General features: G+C 41.2%; 1 protein-coding gene across 2 annotated transcripts; it reads right to left on the bottom strand.

Moving 5' to 3' along the window:
* Positions 1-820: 820 nt before the first annotated feature.
* On the bottom strand, positions 821-15,106 carry ZNF317 (zinc finger protein 317). 2 transcript variants are annotated; one of them, XM_065917694.1, is made up of 7 exons: positions 14,936-15,106; positions 7,399-7,518; positions 6,613-6,755; positions 6,061-6,187; positions 5,511-5,606; positions 4,947-5,029; positions 821-4,457 (listed from the first exon to the last, which is right to left on the bottom strand). In XM_065917694.1, exons 2-7 carry the CDS (start codon positions 7,496-7,498, stop codon positions 3,138-3,140), a joined length of 1,869 nt encoding a protein of 622 aa, XP_065773766.1. In that variant the 5' UTR covers positions 7,499-7,518; positions 14,936-15,106; the 3' UTR covers positions 821-3,137. The 2 variants fall into 2 exon arrangements, with proteins under 2 accessions (XP_065773766.1, XP_065773767.1); XM_065917695.1 differs by lacking the exon at positions 6,613-6,755.
* Between the last annotated feature and the right edge of the window lie 410 nt (positions 15,107-15,516).

Here is a 15,516-nt window from a genome sequence, read left to right as displayed (position 1 = left end):
TTGACCCACAAGATGCCCCTGTGTAAAGGATCCCAATCCAGCACTGACCTTATCACCTTCTGTGACTCCCAAGCTTGCCAGATTTCCAGCCACACTGGCCCTAGCAAGCAAAATTCTTTTTTCATGACCTCTGAACTGCCTCGGGTGCTCTTGCCACATCAGAACGTGGCACACACTTGCAGGAAATTTACATCTCTGCTCTACTATGTCCCCTTAAGCAACAGGTTTTCCCTATTCATAAAATAGATTCAGTGAACCCCCACATCCCTGTCATCATCACCATGCTTAAATTTTGGGGGTGAAATGACTGCCAATATGGCCACATATTTAGTCATTTGTTTACCACGTGCCTTCATCCCATGTAGAATGTGATCACCATAAAGGCAAAAATCCTGATTCACTGCTATAGACTCAGGGCACAGAACAGGGTCCAACCTAAGAATGAACTTGAAACACGGGCACAAGGACCTCTCCGGTGGTCCAGTGGGTAAGACTTGTGCTCCCAAAGCAGGGGGCCCAGGTTCCATCCCTGGTCAGGGAACTGGAGTACATGATGCAACTAAAGATCCTGTATGCCACAACTAAGACCTGGCACCGCCAAATAAATAAATATTTAAAACAAATAAACAACAAGAAAGGCACTACGCTGACCGCAAACAAGTAACAAACTTCCTTGCCTCAGACTGCCCACATGCAAAAGGACGTTATTGGCGGTACCTATTTCTTAGGGTTTTTGTGAAAACCAATATGCTTACTTCAACACAAGTTAAGAAATAATGCTTAAGCACATCAAAGACACGTAACACAACTTAAAAACAGGGGTACAAGGATTTTTATTTGTTGTTTAGTCACTAAGTCACATCTGCTCTGTTCCAACCCCACAGACTATAGCCTGCCAGGCTCCTCTGTCCATGAGATTTCCCAGGCAAGAATAATGAAGTGGGTTGCCACTTCCTTCTTCAAGGGATCTTCCTGACCCAGGGATGGAACCCAGGTCTCCTGCATTGCAGGTGGATTCTTTACCACTGAGCCACCAGGGATGCCCTTAAGGATTTTTAAAAACCCAAATCCAACAATTATAAACAGATAATACCCCCATGTATAGCAGCAGCTACCCAACGCCACTAATGACCTGAGGCATGGGTTATGGACAACATCCAATCTGGTACAGTAGAACATTCCAACCACCAATAAAACAATTATTAAATAGATTAAACAATGAAATATCCAAAGCAGCTTAAACCAATAACCAGTTTTATTTTTTCTCATGTAATAGTAAGTCTGGAAATAACAAATCCAGGGCTAGTGCAGACACTCAAAGAGGCCACCGAGGAAGCCAAGATTATTGTGATTTTCCTGCAGTAAACTGCCCCACCCCTCTTGCTTAGCCTGTGGCTTGCATCCTCATGGTCATAACATGGATCTTTAACACTAGGTATTGGATCTCTTCTCAAGGTGCAAAGTAAGGGGAAGAATAAGGGGAAAAAAAATGTAGAGAAGAATCCAGGTAAGACAGACCCTTTTTCAAGTGCTTTCTCACAGTCTGTATTGTGGCATCTGCTTTTTTGTCAATGGCCAGGCTGTGGACATGGACTCTACTAGTTGCAGGAAAACCTGTAAGATATTTTCTAAAATAGCATACCTCACTAATCAGAACTTGGATCTTTCTGATATGAAAGAAAAAGATACTGAAAATGCAACTACAAGTTTAGGTTACTTGTGGCTGGACAGGAGGCCAAAAACATTCCAAAGGACTGATTTGATAAACACATCCTGCTCTGATCACAACTTATTTGAATTAGATATTTGTAACAAATAGGTACTAAAAATACCCACATGTTACACAGCACATGACACTAGTCTTAAAAAAACAAAACAAAACCCACTGTTCAAAGTAAGTTGTCCAAAAGGAAATAAACACATACCACAAATGAAATTATAGTAGAATTACTATGTACAAACCTTCTGTGATGAGGCATGAGGGTTATTTGAAAGAGCATAACCTTAAAATTAAATACTGAAAAATTAATGAGCTGGGGTCCATTTTCGTGATAGAAGACTGACTGATAAGTGTAATTCCACACATACTGAGAAATCCTACCGGGGAGAGAATTCTCATACACACACATGAGAGGGCTGTGGATGAAACTCCACAGAGGGATTGTCTACAATGTGGGTTCTCATGTGATTCCTAAAAGAATTACACTAAGTATAGTTTTGAAGCTGTAAATAGGAATTTCTCATAATGTGAGTACCCACGTGTTTCACAAAAACATGAGGAACTGTTGGTTAAAATTTCTCAACTGTAGCAATACTGACATTCTGGGGCACATACTTTCTCCCTCTTGAGGAAAGCCCCTGTGCATTGTAGGATATTTAGCAGCATCCTTGGTGTCTTCCAAAACATGCCAATGGCAACCCCCCACCACTTTTAAAGACCAACTATGTCTCTAGAGTTTGCCAAATGCCCCCCAGGGAGCAAAGCTATCCCCACTGCTGTAGATAAAGAACTGGCAATTTTTTTTCTGTAAAGGGCCAGAGAGTTGAGTATTTTAGGCTTTGCGGGCCAAAAGTGATCTCCATCACATATTTTTCTTCTTTAAAAACACAACCACTATTCTAAACTTGCCAGCTGCATAAAAACAGACAGCTGGCTATAGCTTGCCAACCTGTTACTGGCTTTCCCATGGTCCTTATTTCATAGATTTTTCTCTTTAGTGTGATTTCTCTCATGAGGGATACAATCAGACCAGGAAAGGTTTGTCCAGTTATGGAATTTACAGAGATCCTGCAAGATGAGCTTGCTCTTGTGCCCAGAAGGTACGAGGTGGTACTAAAATCATTCTGACATTAAATACCAGGTTAGGGGTTCCCTCTCCAAGTTCTCCTGTTTGTTGAGAGCTACATGTAAACTGATGGCTTCCTCAGACCTCAGATACACGTTTTCTCACCCACTGCGAGTTCTCACATAGTTCCAATGCGACGTGGAAAAACCCAAGTCTTTCCCCAGTTATTATACGAACTGGATTTCTCCCAAGTTAACAGTGAGATGAGTTCCTCAAAGCTTCCTGCCTTCCTGACACCTGCCAGATTCCCTGCCAATCTGAGTTCTCATGCTTTTCTTTAAAAAAGATGTGTCACTGGAGTCTTTTCCACACCGATGACACAAAGAGCTTCTCACCTCGGTGAGTTTTCACATGGCTCCTGAGGGACGAATGGTCACTGAAGGCTTTCCCACAGGCCAGGCACTCATAAGGCTTCTCCCCAGTGTGTATCCTCCTGTGCACATTGAGGTTTGAGCCGATGCTGAAGGCCTTCCCACAGTGGTCACACTCATAAGGCTTCTCTCCTGTGTGACTTCTCATGTGTGTCTTGAGGGTTGACTGGTTTCTGAAGGCTTTCCCACATTGTCTGCATTCAACACGCTTCTTCACGAGATGAATGCTCATATGCCTCCTCCGGGATAAATAGTCTCCGAAGACCTTCCCGCAGGCAGCACACTCGTAGCGTCTCTCTTGGGTGTGGATCTTCCTGTGTGCAGTCAGGTTGGAGCTCGCACTGAAGGCTTTCCCGCAGAGGTCGCATCCATACGGCTTCTCTCCAGTATGGGAATTCATATGCGTCTTGAGGATGGACTGGTTCCTGAATGCCTTCCCGCACTGTCTGCACTCAACAGGCTTCTTTACAATGTGAATTCTCATGTGTTTCCTCCGGGACAGGAGGTCCCCGAAAGATTTCCCACACTCTTTACACTCATAGCTTTTCTCTACCGTGTGGTTCTTTTTGTGCAAGTTAAAGTTTGACTTCCACCGGAAGGCTTTTCCACACTGCGTGCACTCGTAGGGCTTCTCCCCGGTGTGATTCCTGACATGCTCTTTGAGATGGGAGGGGTGCTGGAAAGCCTTGCCACAATCATGACACTCATAGGGTCTCTCCCCAGTGTGTGTTCTCCTGTGGGCAATGAGGTGGCAGCTCCGACCATAAGCCTTCCCACACTCATCACACTTGTACGGCCGCTCCCCAGTGTGGACTCTCATGTGTATCTTCAGGGAGGAGAGGGTGCGGAAGGCGTTCCCACACTGACTGCAGTCGAAGGGCTTCTCTGTGAGGTGAGTTCTTGCGTGACTCCTGAGGGCTGAGGGATCATTGAAAGCCTTCCCGCAGGCACTGCACTCATAGGGCTTCTCCCCAGTATGTATTCTCCTGTGCCGTGTGAGGGAAGCACTTGTGGTGAAGGCTTTCTGGCATTGATGACATTCGTGCATCTTCCGCCCATTGTAAACGCTCACGTGTTGAGTTACATGGGACCTGTTCCTGAAAGTCACCCCACAGTCCCGGAGGTGATACGGTCTCTTGCCAGTGTGCCTTCCCATCTGCTGAGTGAGATGAGCGCCTATGCTGAAGACGTCAAACAGGTTAGTGTATTCCGTGGACTTCTCTCCAAGCTGACTGCTTCCCTGTTGATGGAAAGGGAGCACTGACTAAGGCATTTCCCATGTTTGTTACATTCCTAAGATCATCCCCACATAAACTGGTATAAGTAGAAGCACATCATAATTACTAATGATGTCACAATCTGCAAAGCAAAGTGTCGCTTCTGCCCTGTATGGACTCCATCAAAAAAGAAAACAAATAAATGCCATGTGTGTAACTTTCACAAAGCTTCTTGCATATGTACTTTGTTAACTGTTTAAAACTAAATTAGGCCAACACTCGACATCTGAGATGTAGTTATAGAAATAATTACTCAGTAGAACTTTAAGAAAAGTCTGGGGCCAAATTCAGGGTTTTCCCCAAACTGGTAATATTATCTCTATCATTGTTTGCTCTTGGGGGTGGTTGAGGGGTGTGGGGGACCTGCCTGGTTTTGAGAAGCTTTTCTAACTCAGGCTGCCCCTGTCCTCTCCCAATACGGACAATTCATAATTATTCCAAGGAAATGTTACCATTGTCAGACCATTAGATGTTTCCTTCCCAAAAAGATCTTCCATAAGAATTGACCATTTGGTTTGAGATGGCGTCGCCCAATCTGAAACAAATTGGAAAAATATCAACCTGCTGGTGAAGGAAAATAGTGGGATGATGGTGACAAAAACAGAGGTGGCTTTCTTTGCAGATACAAACCATAAAGAAGGAAAGGGAAAGTGAGAGGGGAGAATACACATAAATAAAAAGGACCGAGAAATCTGAACATGTGAGACATTTGGCAATGAAGGGGGTAGAAATTTAAGTTGATTCACTAAGAATTAACTCTTCAAATACTGACATTGATAATGCTATTAAGAGTATGACCAGGAATGTTGAGGAGAAAGAATGGGACAAAGAGCCCACATGGCCACCTCAAGTTTAAAGATGAAGGGACACCGAAACCAAAAGACTTTTGAGAGGATGGAGGTGCAGTGGAGAAAGTGCATTTTCAACCTGGGTGAGGTTTCCCGAGGAAACCCCACTCATCCCTATTGCTGGCAAGTGCAGATTCTCAGCAGCACTTGTGTCTGCCTGGCGCTTACCGGGACAAGGGCCTTGGTGAAGCTCCCGATCCTCTGTCCTTAGCTCCTCTTCTTGCTCCAAGTGGGAGATGAGGCTGGGTTTGCCCACCTGGCACCCTACTCACGGGGAAAGACATATGTTGAGGGAGGATCGTGCAGAGGACTACCCCTTCCAATACTCTGGTGTCAGTGTTTTGGTCTTCAATGTTCTGAGGATGGACAAGTCTGACTTAGGAGCAGCAAAATGGTGGTGCCACATTTCTAAGGAACACAGTGAAAGGCTTTCATAAAACACAAAAACCCCAAATATTCCCACACATTGTGCCCTTCAAAAGAATGAGGATTTCTTAACTCAGAAGACTATGCCCAAGCTCAGACACACATAACCTCCAAGGTCAATGCACTGGACAGATCTCAATATCCAAAGGGAGATACCACTAGGGCAGGGACCAGGTCAACTTATTCATAACTGTATTCTAAATCCCCACACAGTTCCTGAATCACAGCAAGCACTTGTAACAAGGACATTTGAATCATGAATGAACGAATGAAGAAATGACACCAGCCTTACCCACTGAGGCAAGGTTGCTATAGTTCTCCAGCATCACATCTTTGTACAGTTTTCTCTGAGTAGAGTCCAGCAAGGGCCACTCCTTCTCAGTGAAGTCTACAGCAACATCCTGGAAAGTCACTGATTCCTGAAACCACACACATTTGGGGTCAGTGAGAACCCAGCCTGTGTTAAAAAAGATGACTGAGGATAAAGACTATGTGTGACAGACTCTAAACACAGGATTTTCAATAACGGGCTCTGGGGTCTAAACATTTACTTTAGAAGACAGTCCCTCAGATGTCTTCTCTTCCTTATGAGATAATTTCATCCTATCTCATGGTTTCAAATGCACCTCTGACATGGGATCAAACCTCCTTTCACTTTTAGCCTGGCCTGAGAGCTTTGTGCTGTGTGATGAAAAAACAACCTGTTACATGGCATTTTCCCTAATATCCCTGATACCAGCCTCACAACCTTCTCTAGCTCTTCCTCTTGCACTCTGATCAGGCATCCATCAGCCTAGATGAAGACCCTCCCCCACCTTCAAGGGTCTTAAAGAACTTGGTATACCTGAGGTGGTTCAACACTGGTTGATGTATGAGGCTCCAGGCCATTGCATGCAAACAGGTCCACATCCTGGGGACAGGAATGGTCTTTTGAAGAAAGAGGAATTTCTGACTCATGGATATAGGCAGGCTCCTGGTTGGGCATAGCTAGAGAAGAGAGAACCTATGAGGATTAAAGCCCACCTAACACTTGTAAATGAGGAAATGATCCCATACTAATTATGTGTGTGTGCAGTGCATATGCCCCAATCACAATCACACACACACACACACACACACACAAAGTTGTATAACAAGCCAGAGAAGCCCTGTTCCACTCAAGGATAGGAAAAAGGATGGTGGGCCTACATAGCCATAAAGAAAATGACATACATTCTGAAAAAATAGAAAAGAAAGATAGAAACTAATATACATTCTAAAAAAAAAAAAAAAAGAAAGAAAATGATATACAGTCTCAATTTATGAGTGAAGAAATGAAAGCTCTAAGAAATGGAGCTATTACTTTGCTCAGATTTATCAAAATAATAAACGGGTTATCAATTACCTGTAGCATTCCTTACTCACCAACTACAAACACTCCCTGCCTCACCCAAACTCACAAAGACCCTGAATCAGACACAGTTGCTAGGGGAGCTCTCAGGACTTTGCCCCACCCATTTCAGTTCATGTATCCTCCACCACTTTTGACCTGGCAGCCTTCCCACCAGCTGTGCACATCCTTGCCCTCAGTGAAGTGGCAGGAGTCACGGAAGCTTGATTTTTGAGAGTATTCAACACCCAAAGAACTTACCACATGTGGGAACCAGGCCAAGAGCTGCCATCTTGCGAGAATGACAGTAAATCTGCCTGAACAGCAGGGCCTGGGAGCAGGAAGCTACTTTCTCTCTCATGGGCCTCCTGGAGCAGACATCTGCAGGAAATGAGAGAAAGACTACTATACTAGGTGTAGCCAAAGGTTTTCTGTCTCTCCCGCTCACACAACAATTCTGACTTGTTTTTCAGCATTTCCTCTTTTGAGCAGCAAGTTCTGTCTCATCCTGGGCCTTAACCTTGCTTAGGTAAAACCTTCAGGCAATATGGTGGAGGTCCTGGACCCACCTCAACTAAGATTCAGAGTCACTTTCTCAAGTAATGTATCACCAACTGTTATTCAGTCACTAAGCCATGTCCAACTATTTGCAACTCATGGACTGTAGCCCACCTGGCTCCGCTGTCCATGAAATTTCCCAGGCAAGAATACTGGAGTGGTTGCCAATTCCTACTCCAGCGGACTGTCCCAATGCAGGGATCAAACCTGCATCTCCTGCTTGACAAGCAGATTCTTTACCACAGAGCCATATGAGAAGTCCATGTCACCAATTACAATTATGCTAAACTCTGTCACTCACTAAACACTTAGGCTCCAGACTTCTTCAAGGCTCATCCTGGCTTACGATGGTTCAAGTAACCATGAGGAGGGTCCATCTAGGACCATGTGTTCTGATCTCCAATGCCTTTTGGCCCCATGCTCTATGTCAACATACACAATTGTGGGCTACAGCTCAGGGCTTGTCATCACTAGAATCAGGTCACCTCACTAACAATGATTCAAAAATTTGCTCTCTGGACAAAATCTCTTACACAATGTATACCTTGCTAAACAAGAAGTGCCAGGAAGACAAAGATTTTTCACTTCTTTGTTTTGTTCACTGTTGCAGTGTCTGAAGGGTTTCCCAGGTGGCTCAGTGGGTAAAAGAACCCATGTACCAATGCAGGAGACATAAGAGATGCAGGTTCGATTCCTGGGTCAGGAATATCCCCTGGAGAAGGAAATGGCAACCCACTCTCCAGTATTCTTGTCTGGAAAATCCAATGGACAGAGAAGCCTGGCAGGCTACAGTCTATGGGGTCACAAAGAGTTGGACATGACTAAGTGACTGAGTATGCAGTATCTGGAACAGTACCTCAAATAATAAACAGGTTTAAAGAGTGTGAAAGAATGAATGGTGACAAATAAGCTGACCCACATTTGTCTTCATACTGAGAAGACATCCCTGGGCCTGGGGTCTTGGGAAGATCACAAGGGATGGAACTTGGAGGAGAAGGGGATCCTGTTCAGGTCCTATGAGATGTATGTTGACACAGCCATGTGGCTTAGGCATGCCTTGGCCCTCACTGCTCACCACCATCTGCAATATGGGGCAAGGTACACAAGTGGTTCAAGTCTGAATGGAGAAAGCTCTCACATCAATTTCAAACTTGTGGGATATTTTCAAAGTCTCATGGTAATGTAAACTAGAGACCAAAGCAAAGTTCTGGAGTACTTCTCATCTGAGCAACTATACCACTAGAACTAGAATTGGTGACCCTGGATACAGATTTCAGCATCACACAAGCACAGAGTAAACGCCACCATGTATTCTGCATGCTCACATGCATTTCTACCTCACCCTCATCTCACCCTTGCTCCTCACAATTACAGAAGACCCACCTTCATTGGTTTTTCAGTCCAAAACACATTTTACCCTTTACAATCATTCTATTATGATTTCTCCTTTTGTGGCCATAATTCCTCCAATATTTGATTTAAAATCCCCATATTCAATTTTGTAATACAACCCAAAGATACTCAGAATTTGCAGGTGGAAATACTATAGAGAGGATAATCTTTCTGTTACTTTTATTGAGTGGTATTTCTGCCCCTGTTAGAACTGTTTCTACCAGTTATTCCTGTAGGCCCAAAGAAACAATAGTTGTGAGAACACTGTAAGCCATTTTTTTTTACTCCAGAAATGTGTTACACTCATAAATTAACATCTCTATACTCCACTAATGGGCTTCCCAGGTGGCTCAGAGGTTAAAGCGTCTGCCTGCAATGCAGGAGACCTGGGTTCAATCCCTGGGTCAGGAAGATCCCCTGGAGAAGGAAATGGCAATCCACTCCAGTATTCTTGCCTGGAGAATCCCATGGACGGAGGAGCCTGGTGGGCTACAATCCACGGGGTCGCAAAGAGTCGGACACAACTGAGCGACTTCACTTCACTTCTTCACTTCACTTCATACTTCGTTATCTGTAGGCTTTCAACCAACCAGATGAAATGTCCCAGGGGATAAAAGGACAGATTAATACTTCTGTTTCCAACAGTCAATCTACATATACTGCTTAAATCTTCCATTCAAAACTATTTTAAGTGCAATACAAAATAAACACAGGTATGTTTTAAAATCATTCACATGCTGATAATAAATATGCAGAAATTTTAAAATGTGCAATTTCTAAAAGGACAATAACAATTGTTAAAATAAAGGCAAATTGTTGAAATAAAGAGTTTCATCAGATTATACAGTCCCCCTCTCAAAAAAACCCCCTGTTTTTCAAAGTGTGGTCCTCAAGCCAGCTGCATAAACATCACCTAGAGAACTTTAATAATTCTGATGCCCAGTTCATATCCAAGCCCAATTAAATGAGAGTTCTGAAGTAGACTGATGAATCTATCTTAATAGTAATAAGCACTATAGGTGATTTTTACACAGGCTTCAATTTAAAAACCACTTCTAGAGAATAAACATGGGGGCACACAGGTAAGAGATGATAAGCATAAAGAGCCATGGGGGACAGGGGGAAAATGGCTGAACTGATTCTAAATAGAATTCTAAAAGGAGAAGGAAGGAGTCCAGGCAATTATTGCAAAACACAGTAGCTGTGAATTTCTCACTTCAGAAGGCAAATATATGGGGTGTAAAATGCAAGAATATGCATTTCTAACAACTTCCCAGGTGATGCTGATGCTGTTGATCTGAAGAACACACTTTAAGAATCATTGCTTTAAAAAAATAAAACATTAGGCTGACACCTGACTTCTGGCCAGCAACAATGGGAGCCAGAAGATAGTGGAACATCTTCATGGCTCTGGAATATACTTTAAAAATCAAAATGTCCATTAAGATAGCAAAATAACAGCATATTTGAACTTGTCACTCACAGAAAAGAGAAATTCTAAAATAAACATTTTAAGGGAGAAAAGAAAATTCAAGGAAGCAAAGACTGTTAAGAACTTACACCAAAGGATCCAAGAGTCAAAGAAAGAACACAATGAGGAAAATGTGTGGGTATAATGAAACTAAACATGACTATACACAATAATCAAGTTTAAAAAAAAAAAAGACAGAATTAGAATGCATGATCAGTGACATCCCTGATGGTCCAGTGGCTAAAATTCTGCTCACAATGCAGGGGGCCCAGGTTCAATCCCTGGTCAGGGAACTTGACCCTGCATGCCACAAAATAAAGATGAAGATTGAAGATCTTGTTTGCCACAACTAAGACCAGGCACAACCAAATAATTAAATAAATATTTAAAAAAAAATAATAAAATGGATGATCACAAAACCATGTAAACCAGAAGAGTGATAAGTTATCAAAAATCTAAATTTCATGAACAAACAAGGATAAGAATTCTCCAAGACAACTACTAAGATAATACACATAAATAAATTCTATCTATCTATCTATTTATCTATATATATATATATATATAAATACATAGGTAAATTCAAAACATGCAGAGAAAAATGTGGAGTGAACAAAATTCTCAAATCAAAAGAAGCAAGAGGGCGGAAAAAAAAAAAAAAAAGATGCTATAAAAAAGTTGACCAAACACTTCAACTACAGTAAAGAGATTCTCAAAATGGAGTAAAAACAATCCAGTTATATGGTGTTTGCAAGAACATCTAAAAAATAAGGATATAGCAAGAATGGAAATATAAAGAACATATACAAGGTAAATGGGCTTCCCTTGTGGCTCAGCTGGTAAAGAATCTGCATACAATGCGGGTAGACCTGGGTTCAATCCCTGGGTTGGGAAGATCCCCTGGAGAAGGGAAAGGCCACCCACTCCAGTATTCTGGCCTGGAAAATTCCATGGACTATATCCATGGGGTCGCAAAGAGTCTTACATGACTGAGTGACTTTCACCTCACATACAAGGTAAATACTTTTTTAAAAATCTGGTTTAAATATTTTAATACCAGAATGAATTAAAGCAAAAAGGTTAAGAGTGAAAACTGAGGAAACTGCATAATGAAAAAAGGTATAACCCCAGAAAAAGCAATATACAGTTTTAGCTATATACTATATATGTTTTTGCCTCAAAAGTATGGGGGGGTGGGTGGGAAGGGAGGGGGGCTCTCTAATGAGAATAGACAGAGCCACTATCAGAGCTCTCAATAATACGTTCAAGCAGATAACTCAATAACTATATGTAGACTACACAAGATGAAATAGTATTTCCTAACTATAAAATCCAACCACACATGGGGTACAATGTGTGTCTCAGAAAATGGCATCAATCTGATTACAGTGTAAGTTAGCAAACAATAACCAAAAGATAAACAGAAAAAGGTCACAGAAATTGAAACTAAAAGTCCTAAATAACTTTCATGTCAAAGAAGTCATAGTATTTGATAATACTTAGAACTGAAATACAATAGAATACTCACTACAGTCCTTTGGGACATGCAGGTATCCAAGTAAAAAACTGTAAAGAAACGTGCCAAGAAAGTAAAAGAAGAAAATTATGAAGAACATAAAGTTATGAAATAGAAAATATACATATTATAAAGTGGTTCAATCAAGCCAAAAGTTTTAAGAGAAAAACAAAATTGACACAATTCTGACAGGATTTATTTAAAATAAAGGAAAGAACATATAAAAATGAGAATGAAAAATTGGTAACATTACACATGTATCAAGCATTAAAAACACAGTAAGAGATGACTTCATGTGAAACAGATGGGGAAACGATGGAAACAGTGACAGACTTAATTTTGGGGGGGCTCCCAAATCACTGCAGATGGTGACTGCAGCCATGAAATTAAAAGACACTTGCTCCTTGGAAAAAGAGCTATGACCAACCTAGACTGCATATTAAAAAGCAGAGACAACACTTTACCAACAAAGACCTGTCTAGTCAAAGCTATGGTTTTTCCAGTAGTCACATATGGTTGTAAGAGTTGGACCATAAAGAAAGGTGAGTGCCGAAGAATTGATGCTTTTGAACTGTGGTACTGGAGAAGACTCTTGAGAGTTCCTTGGACTGCAAGGAGATCCAACCAGTCCATCCTAAAGATCAGTCCTGGGTGTTCATTGGAAGGACTGATGTTGAAGCTGAAACTCCAATACTTTGGCCATCTGATGCAAAGAACTGACTCATCTGTAAAGACCCTGGTGCTGGGAAAGATTGAGGGCAGGAGAAGAAGGGAACAACAGAGAATGAGATGGTTGGATGGCATCACCAACTCAATGGACATGAGTTTGAGTATACTCCAAGTGATGGACAGGGAGGCCTGGCGTGTTGCAGTCCATGGGGTCGCAGAGTCGGACATGACTGAACGACTGAACTGAACTCAAGAGCATATTTTAACAATTTTGATTATACAATTTAGTTTTAGATGGAATGAATAAGTTCCTAAAGAAATTTTATTTACCATAATGAAACAGAGAACTTGAATGCCCTTTGACTCTTAGAGAAGTGAAACAAGAGCTTTAGAAAAAATAAAAATCTCCAGTCCCCAATGGTTTTTCCTGGTACAATTCCCTTTTAAGGAAAAAGTGATTCTACTCTTAGGTAAAATATTCCAGAGTTTAGAAAAAAAGAGAGAACAACCCCACCCCATTTTATGAGGCTGGCATAAACCTGAAACAGAAAAGGAAAATTAGAAGGCAATTTCACTCAAATGTAGATTGGTTTAATTCTGTAATTGGTTTAATACCATTATCAGGTAAATAAAATAATCATATTTTTCACTTATTCATTTAAAGTACAAACAGAACTAGAACCTACACATCAGGCATAGTTTGAGATGACTGAAATACATCAACATATCAAAGTAGATGTTGGAAAAGAAAAATCACCCTGGTAAGAGTGATTTTCATGACAAAAAACTCTTAGATTAGGAAAAAGGTGCTTCCTTTACCTAATACTATTCAAAAAAAAAAAAAAAAAAGCCTTCAGCTAACACTCAAGTTAATTCCCCTTAAGGTCAGAAAGAAAACAGGATTGCCTCAAGTTGGCTTTTCAAACTCCATTCAATGCTACTAGAAGTCCAGCAAAGAGAGTAAATAATAAAAATAAATTTGTGATATAAAAGAAAAACATAAATATACATCAGTACTTTCCAAGGAATAAAACTAACAATAACAAAAACCATTATATCTTTCTTGCTGATACTCATAAAACTTTATTGAAAAGCATTACAGAAGATGAAACCAGTTAACTGTAAAATTCAATGGCATAATAATGCCAATATTCCCCAAATTTATACACACGCACAGGTGTGTGTGTGTGTCTATATATATATATATATATATATATGAGTATGTGTGTATATATATACACATAAAAAACACAATTTGCAAATATAACCACAGTATATGGAACTTTGTAAACTGACTAAAATTTAAGTCACTATGTATTTAAGAAAGAATGGTAGGCGTATGTCTCTGAAAATACTTGGGTGCATGTAATGCATCATAAGTAATTACGAAAATTAGGAAATACATTTTTAAGAAAACATATAAGCAGTAAAATCCAGGAAGAAAATCATGGAGAAGCAGGTGCATCCAGTTCAGAAGAATACAGGTTTCTGAGTTTTCATAATCTTATTTTTCTTGTCTTAGTTTGAGGATTCACTTTATTCTTCTTTTAATTTTGTGTGTTTTCATACTTTGGGGGGGACATATATGTCCTATATTCTAATAAAAAAATTATTCGAAGGGAAAATAGAAAGCACCAAATAAGACGGCAAAAGTCAATGCCAAATATTAGTAATCACATTAAATATTAATAGACTAAATCGCAAGTTAAACAACAACGCTGAAGTGCATTTTTAAATCTAGTTATAGACTATTTACAGGAAGTCAACTAAAGTAACAGAAAAGTTTAAGTGTAAAAAAGCATTCAAGACCAATGTTAACTGAAAGAAAACCGGTGTACTCCTATTAATATTAGACATAAATGAGCACAAAGTAAAAGGTAGGTAGTTTATCCTTGAGTCTCCAATTCCTGACACACATATCCGCCTCAATAACGTCCTGAACTCACCTGGAATGGGCTTTTCTGTCCTCACCCCAAGATGTCAGTTTTTTTGGACCACATCACTGGTGCCTCACCCTGGTCCTAAACTTCGTCACCAGCACTTCATAACGCTTATCACAGGGTCTAAAACACACTCCTGCCTGGCTTCCCGGTCGTAGGTCCTGTCCCCTGTTACCTCTGCCGGCTTTGGGGGCCTCCCGGGTTTTCTCGAAGGCCAGGAGTAAAGGGTTAAGTGAGGAAAGTGGGACTTACATCACCGACAGTAGAATCATGGGACGCAAAGGTCACGGAAGCTGCGGCTGAAGGGATGACAAGTTCATACGGAAAGTCCGATCGGCCGCGGGGACCAAGCGCTTGTAAGAAGCCACGGTGGACCACTGCTCTTCCCATGTGTATAGCAGCACTCTCCTCCCAAGAGTAATGGCTTCCGCTTCACTTCCGCCTTCTAAGTGTCGCGGGACTGCAAAACTGGACGCGAACAAGGAAGCACAGAGCGTAAAGGATTCTGGGAAATGTAGTTTGGGAATTAATGCGAGCTTAAGGGGGTTTCCTAGGTGTAGTCTATGAACCAGGCACATTTTCTCTAACTTATAATTGCTCAATCCCTTGGTAATTAGTTTCAGGCCTCTTTTCGTCCTATAATGTCTATGTTAGCACTGAATCTTACCATTTTAAGTAAACAGTGCTTTCAATAGATACATTAAAATGCCACAAATCAAACTCCTGACTTCATCTTGTCAACATCGAATAATAGCAACCCCATCTTTCCACATTTCCATTATAAACTTGACCACAGGCTGAACTCTTCTTTCTCCAACAGGAAATGCTCAGTT

Source organism: Muntiacus reevesi, chromosome 1 (genome assembly GCF_963930625.1).
Source record: "Muntiacus reevesi chromosome 1, mMunRee1.1, whole genome shotgun sequence".
NCBI classification, from domain to species: domain Eukaryota; kingdom Metazoa; phylum Chordata; class Mammalia; order Artiodactyla; family Cervidae; genus Muntiacus; species Muntiacus reevesi.
Note: the sequence above shows the minus strand (reverse complement) of the source record. Positions and strands in the feature narration are given on the sequence as shown.